This window comes from Acanthopagrus latus, chromosome 3, assembly GCF_904848185.1.
Source record: "Acanthopagrus latus isolate v.2019 chromosome 3, fAcaLat1.1, whole genome shotgun sequence".
NCBI lineage: Eukaryota > Metazoa > Chordata > Actinopteri > Spariformes > Sparidae > Acanthopagrus > Acanthopagrus latus.
The window spans coordinates 20,967,826-20,983,784 of NC_051041.1; the positions used below are offsets into that span (position 1 = coordinate 20,967,826).

General features: G+C 40.2%; 2 protein-coding genes across 8 annotated transcripts in view; one reads left to right on the forward strand and one right to left on the reverse strand.

Annotated features, from left to right (window-relative positions):
• The first annotated feature begins 4,058 nt into the window (after positions 1 to 4,058).
• c3h5orf49 (chromosome 3 C5orf49 homolog) lies at positions 4,059 to 8,016 on the forward strand. Its single transcript, XM_037093451.1, has 3 exons — positions 4,059 to 4,289; positions 5,024 to 5,140; positions 7,754 to 8,016. The coding sequence occupies exons 1-3, from the start codon at positions 4,107 to 4,109 to the stop codon at positions 7,928 to 7,930; spliced, it is 477 nt and encodes a 158-aa protein (XP_036949346.1). The 5' UTR covers positions 4,059 to 4,106; the 3' UTR covers positions 7,931 to 8,016.
• Positions 8,017 to 9,924: 1,908 nt separating this feature from the next.
• The window catches only part of adcy2b (adenylate cyclase 2b (brain)), a 54,709-nt gene continuing 48,674 nt past the window's right edge, over positions 9,925 to 15,959 (reverse strand). For 6 of the 7 annotated variants that reach the window (XM_037093444.1, XM_037093443.1, XM_037093445.1 and 3 more), the window contains 4 exons: positions 14,510 to 14,656; positions 14,214 to 14,321; positions 11,977 to 12,091; positions 9,925 to 11,879 (listed from right to left, as the gene is read on the reverse strand). In XM_037093444.1, the coding sequence (XP_036949339.1) occupies positions 11,518 to 11,879; positions 11,977 to 12,091; positions 14,214 to 14,321; positions 14,510 to 14,656 (732 nt within the window). In that variant the 3' untranslated portion in view covers positions 9,925 to 11,517. The remainder of the gene's footprint in view (positions 11,880 to 11,976; positions 12,092 to 14,213; positions 14,322 to 14,509; positions 14,657 to 15,959) is intronic. The other variant, XM_037093448.1, reaches the window with a different exon arrangement.

Genomic DNA, 15,959 nt, shown 5'->3' on the forward strand with positions numbered 1-15,959 from the left:
ATAGATTTTGCAAATTTGTTGACAGACCCTTAACTTGATTGTCTTTATTTGTGCCAAAGCTATTATATAGGAACATTTTCAATGGAATGAATGCACATTCACTTATTTACAGTTGGTGACAGAGTTGAGTTCTTATCAAAATACAGCTTTGAGTTTAAGTTTGATTTTATTTACCATTTAAAAAATCTTTAAGATCCTAAATGACTGACCGCACGTTTATTAGAAAGAAACTCTTTTTAAATTGACATTTAATATTTCAATTTGTTGCTCCCAGTGTTCATGGTGTTTTGGTTGACAAGAGCAGTGAATGTATACGTTGATGTGTTACTTGTCATGTCCAGCAGGGGGGAGGCTGATACTGGCGATCACCTGGCTTTCATCCACACAATGATTTTGCTGCTGGGTGGTGAAAGAATGAGAAGAATATCCCTCCTGCTCTCCTCACAGCTAGAGAAACAACATCTTTAAGCATAACCTATTGTTTTCAGGTAATCTGTGTCCTCAGGGCGGCGTGGGTGCAGTTTAATCACACTGATTCACACATGGTGCCAACACAAACAGACAGCCTCTTAACTGTCATCGCGTCTTGATCGGGGCATTCTTAAGCCCTGAATGGTGGACATCGTGTTTTTTTAACCCGCCCACCTGGAATCGATGAGTAAAGACACAAATACAGGAAACTCATATGTAGAAATGTGTCAGTGTAGGAGGCCGTCATTTGAAATGTGCTGTTTTTCAGTGCAGTACGTTCTTATTTCGATACCTTCTGAATGTCAATGTTATTTTTGAGTGTGTCGTTGTATTATAAGTTTTATTGTTGAATAATCGTAACCATTATTATGCATTGTTTGTTCAGGTGTGCAGGTTCATCCTGATGACGACTTGTTAATGTGGGTTACTTCAGTGAGGATCACAACATTGTTACATGTTTTTCTTCAACGTACAACATAAAATTGTTGTGACATAATGAGTTTTGTTTGCAGTTGGCACCTACACTACGTCTGGCAAATTGTTACAGACCTGGGATCTGTATTTACCAGAATGGTGTTGCACTCAGAAACTGTGGGGGCACACAAAATGCAAATTTCTATGTAATTGTCACAGTTACACCAAAAGTGTAACTGCAGACAAACAGAGGCAGGCAGGTCGCAAAAACAATAAGTGAGCTTTAGTGAGCTGATATTCAGTATTCAAAAATCCCAATCCGAAACAATGAAATGGCCGGTGACAAAAACTGGCAACAAAAAGGCAGGAGAAGAAAAATATGGAGGACGAAGCCATAAAACCACGAGGAGCAAATTGGGAACACAGTGTGAACACAAGGAAGGGCAAACAGGCACAGATTCAAATACAGACTTAACTAATGAGGGGATAAGGAGCTGGTGGAGAGACACTGGTAACAGGGCAGAGCTAACAAGGCTGCCAAAAGACAACTGTGGGGGGGCCGGAGAGGAGCAGGGGAACACAGGGAAGGAAACAGAACACTAGGAACACAGGTGAGCAGGAAGTAGCAAGTAACAACAAGAAACCAGAGGATATAACTACAAAATAAAGCAGGAAATAACTAACCAAAACCCCAAACCATGACGGTAATGTTGCGTCAAACTGATGTCCTTTGTTGTCAGGGAGTCAAAATGGCAAAGACGAGCTTTGATGACAGAGCAAGAGTTCGTTTTTAACCTCTAACATGACAGTGCCGTGATAGTTTCACATTTTAATAGTATAAAAGAGAGTGCTTTCTTTACATTTTTATGTCAAAATGTATACCTTTTCAAAGAGTACTGCTAATAAACGTAATTTATTAATAGTCCAGAGAGTGCTCCCAACATTACATTTTTCAATGAGGACTTCTCTTGCAAAGAGGCCAGCGTAACATTCAAGTCTTCATGAATAAAACATCTGAAAGAGAAAGCAGAAAAAACACACAGATGGAAATGAGGCTCTGTAACACTGGTACCTTCCTTTAATAGCTCAATGAATGAGTGAACCCTGCCCTCAGGTGGTTTCATTCCCACAGTGAATCTTGCCAAATAGCAATATATCCCTCTGAAATGTCGCCAGTAATTACTCCTGTCCTCTGAGACAACCTCTAAAATGAAAAGAAAGCAGGTGTGAGCATGCTCCGTCTCCCTCTCTCTGTCTGTCTCTCTTTTCTCGTCCACCCATCGCTGCTGTCCTCGGCTACGTCACTGTTGCTGGAAGCCTCTTGAACCGCAGAACTGTTGGCAGTTTCATCATAATTTGTGCTGCCCTGCTCTCAGAGAGGTTCATGGCTTTGTATTGTGGTTCTGTGTGTGTGTGTTTGTGTGTGTTGCAGTCGGGGCCAACAGCACAGTGAGTGGCTCTTATTGGCCACCCCCTGCTGTTTTGCCGTAATTACGTGGAGGGAGAGAACAATAACAGCAGGTGGGACAGGCTGACACACACAAACACACATGCACGCACACACAAAATAAGGTGTATGTCACGGCTGTAATCTCCTAAATGGAAAAAAGCTTAGAGGTTAACTGTCCCTCTAGATTACGTGGCAATGTAAGCTTTCTGTAATGCAAGGCACACACACTCTGGGAGGTGTGAGGTCAAAGAATGTTTGTGCCTGTGTGTGAGGCATTGAGTCACTCAGACACACTCTGAAATAGTGTGCCAGCAAATAAAATTAAATGACTTTTACTTGGCTTTTCATTTTTAAGTCAACTCAACCTGTTCAATGAAAACAAACACAATGCTATTTACTGTTTTGTATGTTTTTCGTTTTAATGAGGAGATATAAGGACATTTTGGAAAATTGACTTATTCCCGTTCTGCACACAACTGTCACCTCTAGATCAGGCCGGCTCTGCAAGGCAGGTCTGCGCTCTGCTCTGACCAGCCACATTAGTTATGCTTTATTTTAATAGTGAAATCGTGGAGGCAGAAAATATTTATTGCGCATTTAAGCATGAAGCTACAATCAGCAGCCAATTAGCTTATTTTAGCATTGAAAGTGATAACAACTAGCCTGGCTCTGGCTGACACTCACAAAATGAGGACACCAGCACCTGATGGAAAAAAACCCCCCAAAACATAACATCATGAATTGGTCATACTCACGGAAGTTGTTCTGCAACTTTCCCAACTGGACTTGGATTACCATGAGGTGCGCCACCTGTACTGCTCAGGGACTGGGAAAGTATATACACTTTATCTGAAGTCCTGGCAATTGGACTTTAATGTGACCCATAACCAAACCAGATATTCCACACTGTGCTTCAGGCAGAGTCTGTCCAATGTTATAAATTGATTCTGCTGCCAGAGTCACACAGCAGATGCAGCGAGAGACCTTCGCAGGACCTTGAGGGGACAAGAGTTATTAGCATAAAGGAACATACTGGGGCGACTGTGCAAGGATGTGCTGTGTGCACTTTATTTTTGTGGTCCACTCTTGACCCAAAGCAATGATTTAAAAGTGAAACAGACAAACAGACAGTTTTAATTGGTATATTCCTACTGAATATCAGCATTCTTGAGCTATAATATAAAACTGCATAATTCTATAACTATTATATCTGCATAAATACACCCTCAACCAGACTGGCCCACTTTAATTGGTAGGTAATTTTGCATGCTTTCAGCCATCAGGGTTATTAAATAATGAATAAAAGTTTTTGCCATAACTTATACTAAAATTGAGGAATCAACTAGATAAACCTCATCCGTGGATTTCTCACTGGGTCAGAAGTGTGTCTATTGGCTAAATCTATTGAAATTAGACTTTTAATAATAAAGGGGAGCAAACTTGAAATAATGAAAGCCTAAAGGCTCAGGAATAGACTAATGCTCCCACAAAGTTTGCAAAAATGTGCATCATAATATGTCACAGTGAAAAAACATAACGTCCTGCTGCAATTATTAGTATTTCCCACTATATCAAAATATAAAATAACTTTATTTGGAGGATGAGCACTCACGATGTGTGCCTAAAAGCAAAAGCACTTGAGTTAGGTGACATCTGGCATTATGAAACTCTGAAGTACTGACAAACACAGAGGACTTGAAAGCAGCATATCAGCTGGCGCTGTCAGTAACCTAGCAACCACAGACGCGAGCGCTCTGCGTCGTCCAGCTCGATGTTTACTACTCAAATTTTTAATTTTTTTTTTTACTTTAAAAAAGCCTGTTTTTTAGCTTTTCAGATGGACGTGAAACTCGAGGCACAAAAGAGACCGCTGGCTACGTTGTCCTCATTCAGCTACATTCCACCACGACGAATGGGACCAAAAGAAATGTCAATCTTCAACAGAGACTCAAGGGTGAGGTGTCGGAGTTAGCAGTTAACGTAAAACTTTGTTGCCAGGCATGCTAAGCTAATGCCACTGCTAATAAAACTAGCCAGTTAGCTTAGTAGCTCATGGGACATATTTTAATTCATAATGGTACTGTAACAAAATCACAACTGAGAGTTGTGTATGAGTCTCCACTTAATGCTGGTAATATTTGGAAAGGTCACAGAATTGGGCTTAAGCTAAAGTTAGCTGTCTTATATATGAAATAAATATTTTTGAAATGTAGCTTAGATACAAGTGTCCCTAGAATACAGGCTACAGGCTATATGCTACAGGCTAGAGAATAATGTCAATGACTAACAACTTTGTTCACTTCCATTAAGATAATGATTTGCAAATGTTTCCCCTCACAGCAAACCCAGTTGTAAGTAAAGTTAGTGAATAATACACTTCTCTTCACCACTTCTCTATGAGCAATGATAAATCTAAAGATCATATCAACACAAGAGAAAGCTTTGATATTGCTCTCAATACCATTTGAGGGTTTCTTTTGAACAATTAATTGAAATACCACTGGTGACTGAGTGCTGTTTGTTTCGCTGTAACTCGAACCAATTTTGAGAAGAGATTGCTGTGATTGTTGGCTTTGGTTCCACCTCTACCTGCAGGCACCTTGCCCAAAGTGGAACAAAATGAACCCCCCTCTGTTTGAGCACGGGCTGTGAATGATAAACACCTGTTCGTTGCCTCTCTGTTGGCAGGTCCCAGAGGTCTCCATGTATGACCAAGTGTTCCACCAGGCCGAGGGTTATGATATGAGACTGCACCGAGACGAGAGGAACCACTATAAAGCAGGGGGATTAGAAATATACGAAGAGGTAATAAACATCATTTATTGACTGTTTTAGTTCTCAAACATCTCATCTAAAACTGTTTTAGCTGCTGATGAGCGCAGACTTGAGTTATACAAATCTGACTAGTGTTTAAGATCTATTTAGATGTTTTATTGAAGCAAATATATGAAAGCCATGAACAAAATAATGAAAATGAATGAATCCCCTCTTTTTGCCGTGGACCCTGTAGAACGCTGTCATTTTTAAGAGCCAGTGCACTAAATAAGCCTGGCTATTCATTAGTAAAAGCCCTTGAGCTGCTTTAAATGCACAGTTTCTCCCTTGTAGGACAGTTGCATGTGGAGCAGATCGTCTTGCCACATGTTGGCTAATGTGACCAAAGGGCCATCCTTGTTTGAAAACAGTGTGTATCTTTTAATCAATTTCAGAAATGATAGGCGTGTCATATTAGCACACATAAATGTGACTCATTTGCTTAAATTAATCCGACATGTTGATTTTCATGGACACAGACATGCTTCAAGTCATTCCTTCCTTTTGAGTTGACCCACTGTTGAATTGCTTTGCTGTCAGGGATGACTTTCATAATATATTACCCCCTGGAGGTAACAGGCTGAAAAGGACTGCATCACTTTTATCATTTTTTCTGAAATCACGTCAGGAACATTGTCCCAATCAGGGCCTCAACTAATAGTTATCTTTATTATTGAATTGTTTATTCAATAAAATGGAATGGAACATGCTCATCAAAATTTCCCAGAGCCCAAATTGACTTATCCACATTGCTTCTTTTGTCCCATCAACTATCCAAAACCCAAAGACTCCTTATTTACTGTCATAGATGACAAAGAAAAGCAGCAAATCCTGACATGTTAGGTTCCATACTGTAGAAAATAAGATTCCTATGTATTTTATTATTTTATTACAAAGTAGGTCTAGGTGCTAGGTTAGTTTACATGTTGAGTGCACCAGACGACAAGCACAAGTGAACCTTACATAGCTGTTTTTCAGTACGATGTAAAGCAAAACTAATGTAATTAGTAAATTAACAAATTTATTACAGTTCTTTGCTTCTCTTGCACTCATGACATCAGTGGACACTGTCTTAAAGCACTGACCACCTACACACTTGGCACTCAGACCAGTGTACATTATAAACATTACAGCTCTTCTCATCTAATAACACCTTCTCCTGCTGGGTTTTTCCTCAACACACTTCCATGCTCTAGATGATATTGGCAGGAAGGCTTTTGGAGTGTTTCAGAAATGTAAATGTCATTTCAAACTGTTCCATATTTATGTGTCTGTTAAGATCTTTTCTTTTTAGCATGCAGTGGCTGACATATATCTCCAAGTTTTATGACATTTGTTTATGGCTCGTTTTGAAGCCACTTCGTCTCCACAGAGCAATTATTCATGTCAAGAGAAGTAGCTCGCAGTGAGTTTCTGGGTCACTGAAAGCAGAGAGGGTGGTGAACAAAGCAGCCACACACACTGCTGAGCTTGTAATTACTGCTAGCTGAGCGTTCGGCTGACAGCTCCCGCCGAATTAGGACGTCTCTGTTGGGGAAATTCACATTTGAATATGGATTTAAAAGTTGTTTTTTTTTTTTTTATTGTTTTAAGTGTTGAGATGATAATGGGAATGTGTTGGGGTTTTTTTTGTAAATTTTTTTTTGTTCCACTAAAGCTTATGCAAATATATGCCCACCAGTGAATCTGCCACAGCCAGGAGCAGGTACTGTCTGTTCTACAGATAGTCAGTCTGACCTCCCTGAAGTCAAAAATCTGAGCGAAAGCTCACAATGACACACACTGCTGCCTCGGGTAACACATTTTGTAGCAACACAGTTTTCCCAATAAAACATCTCGGTGTAGCCAATAGTTTCATTAGCGGGTTGTGGCATTAAACAGACATAATGATGAAAGTCAAAGCAGAGACGGAGTAACAATCATCTCTTCACCTCAGTGCTGACACAGTGCTCCAACTGCAGTGATTATGGCTTCACAAAATCACATGTTGCCAGAGTGTTCTATATTGTACCACAACAATGCATCAGAAGAGTTCAGTGCAAGCACAGAATACAGCACCTGGAGCTCCATATTCCCCAACGTGAATATTTTCTGCATATTAATTGTTTTTTGTGCTTGTATGTGCTGCCAACACCTCACTTCCCTATCTGCACGTGTACGTACGCACATGGACACGCCTCCACAGCATCTTACTACTACACAATGGTTTCACTGTGCATGTTCACGCAATGTGAACTGGAGAGTGAATAAACTAAAAGCCAGCAGTATACTATGGAGGACCAAAATTGTCAAAATAACATATAAGTAAAAAAAAAAAATTACTTAGTAAATTAATTAAATGTTTCATGCTGTGTAGAATTGAAGTGATCGACCGCATTGGTCATAAATATTAAAGATGTCTTTTTCACAGCAGAGGATAGAAAACAAACCACCCCACAGCTGACACACCTTACTGTTCTGCAGCCATCATTAAAGCTATTAGTAACACCTGTGCTTTTTCCCTGCATGTCAAAACAAATTCTGTGAAAAAATGATCTGACTTCCTTTAATCATTTTTGATATTTATCCTGAACCTCTCTGCCTTGTTGTCCTCCTCGACCTCAGGAGAAGACTCGAGCTGTTCCTATGCGATCCTCTTCAGAGTACGGTCATCGTCCTGTTCCCGTCCTGTACCAGCCGGGCCGGCAGTACGCTCGTGTGGCTCGCACAAAAGAATTTTTCATGAAAAACGGGATCATCTGGAATGCGGCTGAAGGGTACGGATCAGTGACCCCTGTTTGAAAGCCTTGAAAGTATCACAGCATGAGATCAAAGTGTTTGTTCTCACTGTGGAAGCAATCACTAATAAACCAGTGTTGTAGAGTGTAGATTTGTAGCTTATTTGATAGGTCCATAGTTAACATACAAACATAACTGTATTATATGCTGGTGATCAGCAATTCATATAGCTATTTTCAGTATATACTTCATGACAAAACTATGTTGAAGACAGTGAGACTTTCTAAGAAGCTCAAGTTTTCTCATTTCAGACTGAAGTCGCTCCATCAGTCTGAGTGTCATTTACAGGTTCTGCTGGTGCAGACAGTCGATAAATCACAAAATGTCTTCCAGTTATTGCAGCTCAATATTGCGCTTAATGTCAAAGATTGGGGTGTTGCTGCTCAGACTTCAGTGTAATGGCTGTTTTTAATGATGAGACTGAATGTCCTGGATGACAGGCACAATGTGATTTCTCACTCTGGGAGGATTTCTCCATTAAGGATGCCACTTACTCCTGAAAGATGGGCTAATTTTGGATGAATTCACACAAACTGAAGAAGTTAAAAAAGGATCGCCTCAGCCAAACTTACAGTTAGCACATTCATATTTATATTTACCACTAAACCTGGCCTGTATTTGATCTCCTCTGTTTTCTCTCATGTACACTTTCTTTATGCAAACACAGCTCTGGTCGTGCATCACTAACCTCTCTGATTTGCAAGTTCTTGGATTCCTTTTTGAGTTTAAATTCTGAACCCACACAGCTGAGAATGACCTCCTACATAATAGGATGCTTTTGAGCACAGACATCTCTCATTCCTCTCGTTTGCCTCAGCCTTTGTACTCTGGCAGAAATAGACTCTTTATTCTTAGACATGATACAGTATTTGAATCTGTGTGCCGTTAGAGCTGCAGTGTTTATAAAGGAGGATTAGAAGCTAATTCATAAGGCCGTGTTTCCAAAGTAGAAAGAGAGAAAATAACTGAGTAAAATGAAAATGGTGAAATTGGTATTTGACCACAGAAGCCTTTAGAAAACAGATTCATCCTCAGAGATTTTTGCTGTAAATGTACCTTATTGCATCATAGTGCATTTCACCCAGGAAGCATATATTTTTACTGAAGTACTGGCTGTACATATCATTTCTGAATGTTCATATATAAAAGACCAATGTGTAGGATTTAGTCCATGTATAAGTGAGGCTGCAGATTTCAACCGAGACACCCCTCACCGTCACCCTCACCCTCACCCTCCCCTCTGGAGGCTGCTAAAAATGACAAAAACATGAAAAGTCCTCTTTATAGTCGGTCAGTTAGTTTGTACATTCTGGGCTGCTGTAGAAACATGGCAGCCCTGTGGAAGAGGACCAACACGCTGGCCTTTAAAGAAGTATTCTACAAGAAACGACAAAACTGCCTCCGATGAGTTATTTATAGTAAAATTCATAATGGAAATACAATGTAGTGATGGTAACAACTGGTATTTGTAAGCCAGAGGATATATTTGTAAATGTGATAGTTACACAGATGTTAACATGTCATCATGTTATATATCTAAGAATAGTTTCACATTCTGACACACTTTGTCCCTTTCTGTTGGGGAGTTGGATGAAAAAATGTCACGATCATATTTAGCCACTGAAGACAAAGCTCCAGCTAGCAGTCATATAGTTTAGATTAGCATAAAGACTGGAAGCTGGGGAAACACTTATCCTGGCCCTGTCCAATGCTCACAAAATCAGTGCTACTTTTTCTTCAAGGTTCCAGCATTTTTAAACTTGGGCCTTATATTTACATTTGTTGGTGTGTCAATGGTTCATACTTACTAAAAGTTTTGGCATCGGTCTGGTTGATCTCGTCAGTTGGCAGCCACAACACAGCCGCGACGTAATCCTTCAGGCAACTCCGACTGTCAAAGTTAGGTTTATTGTTTTTGTAACCAGAATCTCAAGTCTTGCTCTGAAATCTTGTGTGTGTGTGTGTGTGTGTGTGTGTGTGTGGGGGGGGGGGGGGTGTAACCACTGCTTCCTGGCAGTTCCTCTGGATAAACTCCTCTCTCCAACTCTTACTCACATTTCCACTGTCATCTTACTTCAGCAACTCATCTCTTGCAACATTTTCATATGAGATTTCTTCTTGAGCAAGAATTGTGTTTCTGGTAACAAGAAGGATGTTATTATTTAACAAGAAGGTCTATCTCTGTGTGAATCATTTCCTTAATGTAGACAGAAGCTTAGCGTAACAAACTCAGCCTGTCAGGGACAAAATTAGCTCTTTTTATAGACCTAACTTTGACAGTTACCCTCAAGGATTATGATGCAGCCAATTAAGCTGTGTCACAGCTGCCAGCTGGACTGGATTTATTCCAAAATCTTTGTTAAGTCTGAATAATTTACACACCAAAACATCTAAATAGGGCCCAGGCTTTTACTTATTGGAATACCCTTTGACTTGTTATAGCTAGCAAGTTAAATCTGTACTCAAATCAAAAGCTATAAAGGGATAATATGCCACTTTAGGCAGGCTGTTTTCCAGTCTTTGTGGTAAGCTCAGCTAACCAGCTGATGGCTATAGATTTATATTTGACAGAGTGAAATAAGAGTGGTATTAATCTTCTAATCTAAACTCTCCTACATATCACAAGACTCTAGATACTGGCCCTACTGTAAGATAGAGATCAGTATTATTAGAGCAGTCACTACGTCTGATGACTACATTATATACATCTGCCACATGAAAACCTGTATTGTCTCCAGTCATTCAAACTAATGATCGTACAAGCCTTTGACTCAATTGTGAGCACATCCTGTCAGTGTTTGTACTGTGACCAGCCTGTCACGGTGCACTTGTGTTTACAGCACTAAAACAAGCACACAAAGACAGATGAGGTCATTTTATATACAAATGTTTAATGAATAACAAAAAGATGGCAGTGAACATTTACACACATTGCTGATGGTCTGCTTCCAAATGAATTATAAAAAACAAACCTCCACTTTTCCTCTTGAATACTGTGCCTGAGTCCTCCTACTCCTGGGTGGGACACAAACGCAGCTCTAAAGCTATAAATACAATTCACAGGTTTTGGCAAACTATCCATCACGCTAGCGATTTGTTGGCGTCAACTGCTCTATATGACAATAAACTATTGTAACATCCATTTAGAATAAAATGGAAAAAACTGGCTCACAGTGCCAACCAGGCAGATAGAAAAAAGCTCGACAGGCAGCTCAGTTTGCTCAAGTGTAAGGCTCTGACGCACTGCAACACTGGCATGGTTAATTAGCTCCACACCACTACTATTGTACAGACGGGTGACTGCGATCCTTGAGAGCTGCACCAATTTAGTAAGACCTCTCTTTAGTCAGGCACTCCTTTAGACAGTGAAGAGACTCCTCAGAGTAAAGTCCTTGTTACACTTGATGTGAGTGTTGAAGGACTGGGGCGCGGCGCTTCGGCTCTCCTCTTCATTGTGTTGCTAAGGACAAAACTGGTTTTCCACAATTGTCTACTGCTGGCTTTTGGTAATGGGTTTTAGTTACGGAGCACGGAGTTACAGAGTGTGTGATTGTGTTCTCAAGTCTTATTTGTTCATTAGTGTTGCATGCTCAAGGCATCACGGTCCCTTGTGACAGAGATCGGGTCATCTCTGTGTGGACAAAGTAGGTCTTCAGGTCTCCTTTGCCCTTCACGTTTATGATGCCTCGACATGAACACATGTACCCTAGTGTTGATAAAATACCACTCGTCTCCTCTGTTACCTGGACAGAAAAAAACATGGGTAGAGTAAGAAGTTTACAGGCACGCTGGAGGTCATTCCCCTGTGGTTTTGTAAGACGTCTCACCTGTATTTTTCCCAGCACACCAGTGGTCTCCATCCTACTGGCCACATTCACACTGTTTCCCCAGATGTCATACTGAGGTTTCTGGGCACCAATAACTCCTGCAATAACTGGTCCATGGTTTATCCCTAAAAAACAAAAACAAATCACAAATCACATGGCTTTTACTTCAGCTCTTCAAATCATATTAATGCTCATATTTGTGCTGTGAAGAAATGTTCTCACCGATTCTGAGTCTGAAGTCGTTGAAGGAGTGTTTGTTGATGACATCCAGCTTCCCAACAAGAGCAAAGGCAAACTCCACCATGGTGCCGATGTGCATGTACTGTCTGTCATGTTCCTGAGGGAAATGCAAGGCGGGAGGAAAAAAGTTAAAAGAGCTATCTGACCCATGTTTATATATGTCATATTTAAAGCAATAATTTGGGGTGACTGATCACCGTGATTAACAGCCTCAATTTCATGCAGTGAATTACTATTATTGCTTGTATCTTTCAGAACTGAAACTTGCATATTGTATATTTATAGCTTTGAATGCACTGTGAGGAACATTGTGTCTTTTCAGTTTTGTGCTGCAAATCAATACACTTTTCATGGTTGAGCAACCATAATAGCCCCTGACAGACCTGTGAGGCTTTGGATCTCTTCACATTTTGAAGTGAGTGACACAGCATTTGAAGATTTTGGAAGTATTTTTGTTTTCATGTCACCAAAGCCAAATAAATTTGTAAGGGCTGTGCTCATTGTAATCCTTATTGTTTGCTGTGAACATTTACATGTTAACCTAATGAATCTCCTACCTACAGCGGTGACAGAGTGTTACTTCCAGCACCAGCAAACACATCATTAACTACAGTGACTTACAATGTTGAGGTTGTGTTAGTAAAAGCCCCAATCAGGAATGACACATTGTGCAGGAGCTGGATGCTATCAGGTAAAGTTAGCAGCTCTGTCCATGGTCTTATTGGACCCAAGCATATAAGAGAGTGCTACAATTTCCAAATTCATCACAACCCTTTCTCTTATTGTGAATGTATTTTTTGAACCAGAGTTAGCATTCAAATAAATCTGCATGTGAAAGCTGTCATTTCAAAATGGATGACTGAGAAACCTGCTTCTGTGTGAAATCAAACACAGCTAAGGGTTAGGGTCACTTTGTGTTGGAACGTGGTGGGGACAAAAGAGCTTGGATGAATAGACATTTCTTGAATGGTTTTCAACAAGTGCCATTTTAGGCAATGTAATGGAAGGATCATGTCAGAGTAGATATAATAAATAAAATAACAAAAGGTTACAAAAGGGTGTAATTAAGGCTAGTCCAGTGTCGACAATATGAAAATACTCAGCATAAAATGTTGGCCATCTATATGCATCAGATCCACAGCTCGCACCATATCAACTGAACAATGTTAATATTGTATCTACCACAGCGCACCAGTGCATTTCAGTCTGCCACTTGATAACTTTGTATATTCAGCATCACTGGCCTAAATACTGAGAGAAAAGCAAAGTGAAAAGAAAATAAATCAACCTCACCTGGATATGGTAAACCTACACACATTTCTTACTCAAGTAGATGTACAAATACATGTGTAAAAAAAGGCTGGTGAAAGTAGAAGCACTGATTCAGCTTCAAGTACAGGATCTGAGATGTTGTCAGAGTGTCAGAGTAAACATCATGGCAGGAAATTTCTTTCTGTGCAATGCCAACTGAACCTCATGTAAATTTAAAGGTAGTTTAGCTGTTCTTGAACTCATCAGAAAGAGAATGGATGGTTGAGTCTCATTCCCAGGATGTCAAATACTGTCAGTTTGCGTTGGTAATGCACCCTGAGCACAGAAAGACTATACCAACAAGTCTGTTCTAAAAATGTAAGGAGAGGAAAGTACAGATAGTTGAAGCTGAAGTTGTACAAGAAAGTAAAAAGTTGTCAGAAAAATAAATAATCAAACACAGATGCCTGATAAATCTACTTGAGTACAGTCAGACACAAATATTAGTACTTGGCTACTTCCCACCTCTGACCAGCATACTTTTTTTAAAATTACAGAATGAAGTTCACAAGAGTTCATGAGTCAAATGTCTCCGTGACAATTGCTTTTGCTTCCGGCGATGTATTCAACCCAGTGTAGTAATGAATCACTGATGCCTTAATGCTACGTGTGGCATTTTTATGACACAGCCCACACAAATTTCCAAATGTATTTGGACAGCGATTAATACTTCTTAAGTCTCATTGTGTTTTATTAACATTGATGAAAAATGACAAGTTGATTGGAAATGAGCTCAGGCTGCCAAAGCTGTTCTGGCACTCTGAAATGAGGTGAGAAGACTCTTGTTTTTTGCCGGATTTTTGATTATCAGATATGAGCTCTAATAGTTGGTTTGTCACTTTGTATCCAATGTGAAACACTGTGGCGCTGGTCTGCTCGTGTGTGTGCAAGTGTGTGAAAAAGCATGCCTGTGTGCACTCTGGTCCCAGTGTCACATTGAGTCCAGTAGCAGCCATGTAGGTGCTACCGATGGTCTTTATCTTCTCCACGCCGCTGAACTTCGGTTTGGACAGCAGCTGAGGACACACGAAGGATACAGAATGTAACGTACACAGCAGCAGGAAACCTCTCTTCCAACTACTGGCAGTATTTATGCTGCTATTTTAGAGCATAACCTTCCAGCGTGGCTGCTTCTCAAAAAATCAGTAGGACATTATTTTTTCACATCTTCAGGCAGCAGAGATTATTAGTGAGAGGAGTTTACCTCATCAAAGTCTGCTATGATCTCGTTGAGAAGACGGAGGCACTCCAGTCCTTCCTTATTGACATCAGACTCTGTATAAAACTCTTTGAAGTCTGGGATGGAGGCGAACATCACACACACTGACTCGTATGACTGATGATAAAGGTCCTGATAACAAGCAAGAAGAAGATATAACAGCTGGATGTGTTGTATTGATCGGGCACTAGGGAAGGAAAGTAAAAAAAAAAAAAGAAAAGAAAACAGATGGTCTGCAGAGGGAAGATATATGAGCTGAGTACCGAACTCTGAACAATGACACTGACTCTTTAAATATATAAAATGAAACTTTAATCATCTCTAGGAGGGGTCAGCACAGCAGCAAAATAGTAACAACATTCATCATTGGACACACACAGCGGAAGACAGATGTAATAATGGAGGAAATGAGGGTACCGGGTGTGAAGGAACACGTACAGCACTGGAACGAATTAGGAGAACTACAGGAATGGAAAGTGTGTTAGGCGAGCAGGCCACATCAATTACAGCATGTGTGCAGAGACAACATGCAACAGCAGCAGAGCATTAAAAAAAATTATGCATTCAACATGAAGCAGTCCAGAAAACAAAACTATAAGTTGAGTTTTTATATTAAATTTATATACACAAATGTGTTTTCTGCAGTATGATTTAGGAAGGCAACAATGAAACATAATATTAATATTTTATATGTATTATCTGTTTCTACGGTAGCCCAGAAAGGACAAGCTAAACACTGACTCTAGAGAGGGCCTTTGGCATTTTTCACAGGCACCATAGGGAAGGGTGAGGCGAGGGGTGTTCAGCTGGTTGCAATCTGCAACGAAACAGTGATCGATGCATCTAAATCCTACACACTGGACCTTTAAATGAGAAGGTCAATACCACAGCAGCCATTTAGCGTAGCTTAGCACCAACACTGGAAACAGGGCGACCGCCAACCTCGCTCTGTCCAGAGGTAATGCGACCTTACACATTCATCTTATCACTGTTTTCCCTACGCTTGTGTTCACATGTTTGGCAGGGGTTTGTGGTTCCTCCCCTAAGAAGACACCAAAAATTTGCAATTTAACATCAGTCGAGACTGTTATTTACCATATTTGTGTTCAAAAAGTTGAAAAAGCTACAGCAGATAATAAATTATTAACACCCAAAAAGCTTAATGATAAAATTTCTTAAATAAGTCCACTGTGGATTAAATCCATTAAATCTGTAATTTAGTTAGTTCTGATGCTCCCCACAGCTTTGGTGCTGCAATTAAGCCTCAAAAATGTACTTGTTGATCCATAAAAAAAAGGATGAATGACATATTGCTCTGTTACTAGAAGGTATGTGCCAGATGGGTTCTTACCCAGGCACAGTAACTTTTGAGAATCCCTGCTGGTTGCAACATGACAAAAATGCCACTGATTCCTCCTAATCCGGTCTATACGCT

Bases quoted from the DNA above. Each gene is read 5' to 3' on its own strand.
- c3h5orf49 (XM_037093451.1), top strand. From the start codon at position 4,107: ATGTTTACTACTCAAATTTTTAATTTTTTTTTTTACTTTAAAAAAGCC. The intron at 4,290-5,023 runs GTGAGGTGTCGG...CTCTGTTGGCAG, and splicing joins TCTTCAACAGAGACTCAAGG to GTCCCAGAGGTCTCCATGTA. The intron at 5,141-7,753 runs GTAATAAACATC...CCTCGACCTCAG, and splicing joins GATTAGAAATATACGAAGAG to GAGAAGACTCGAGCTGTTCC.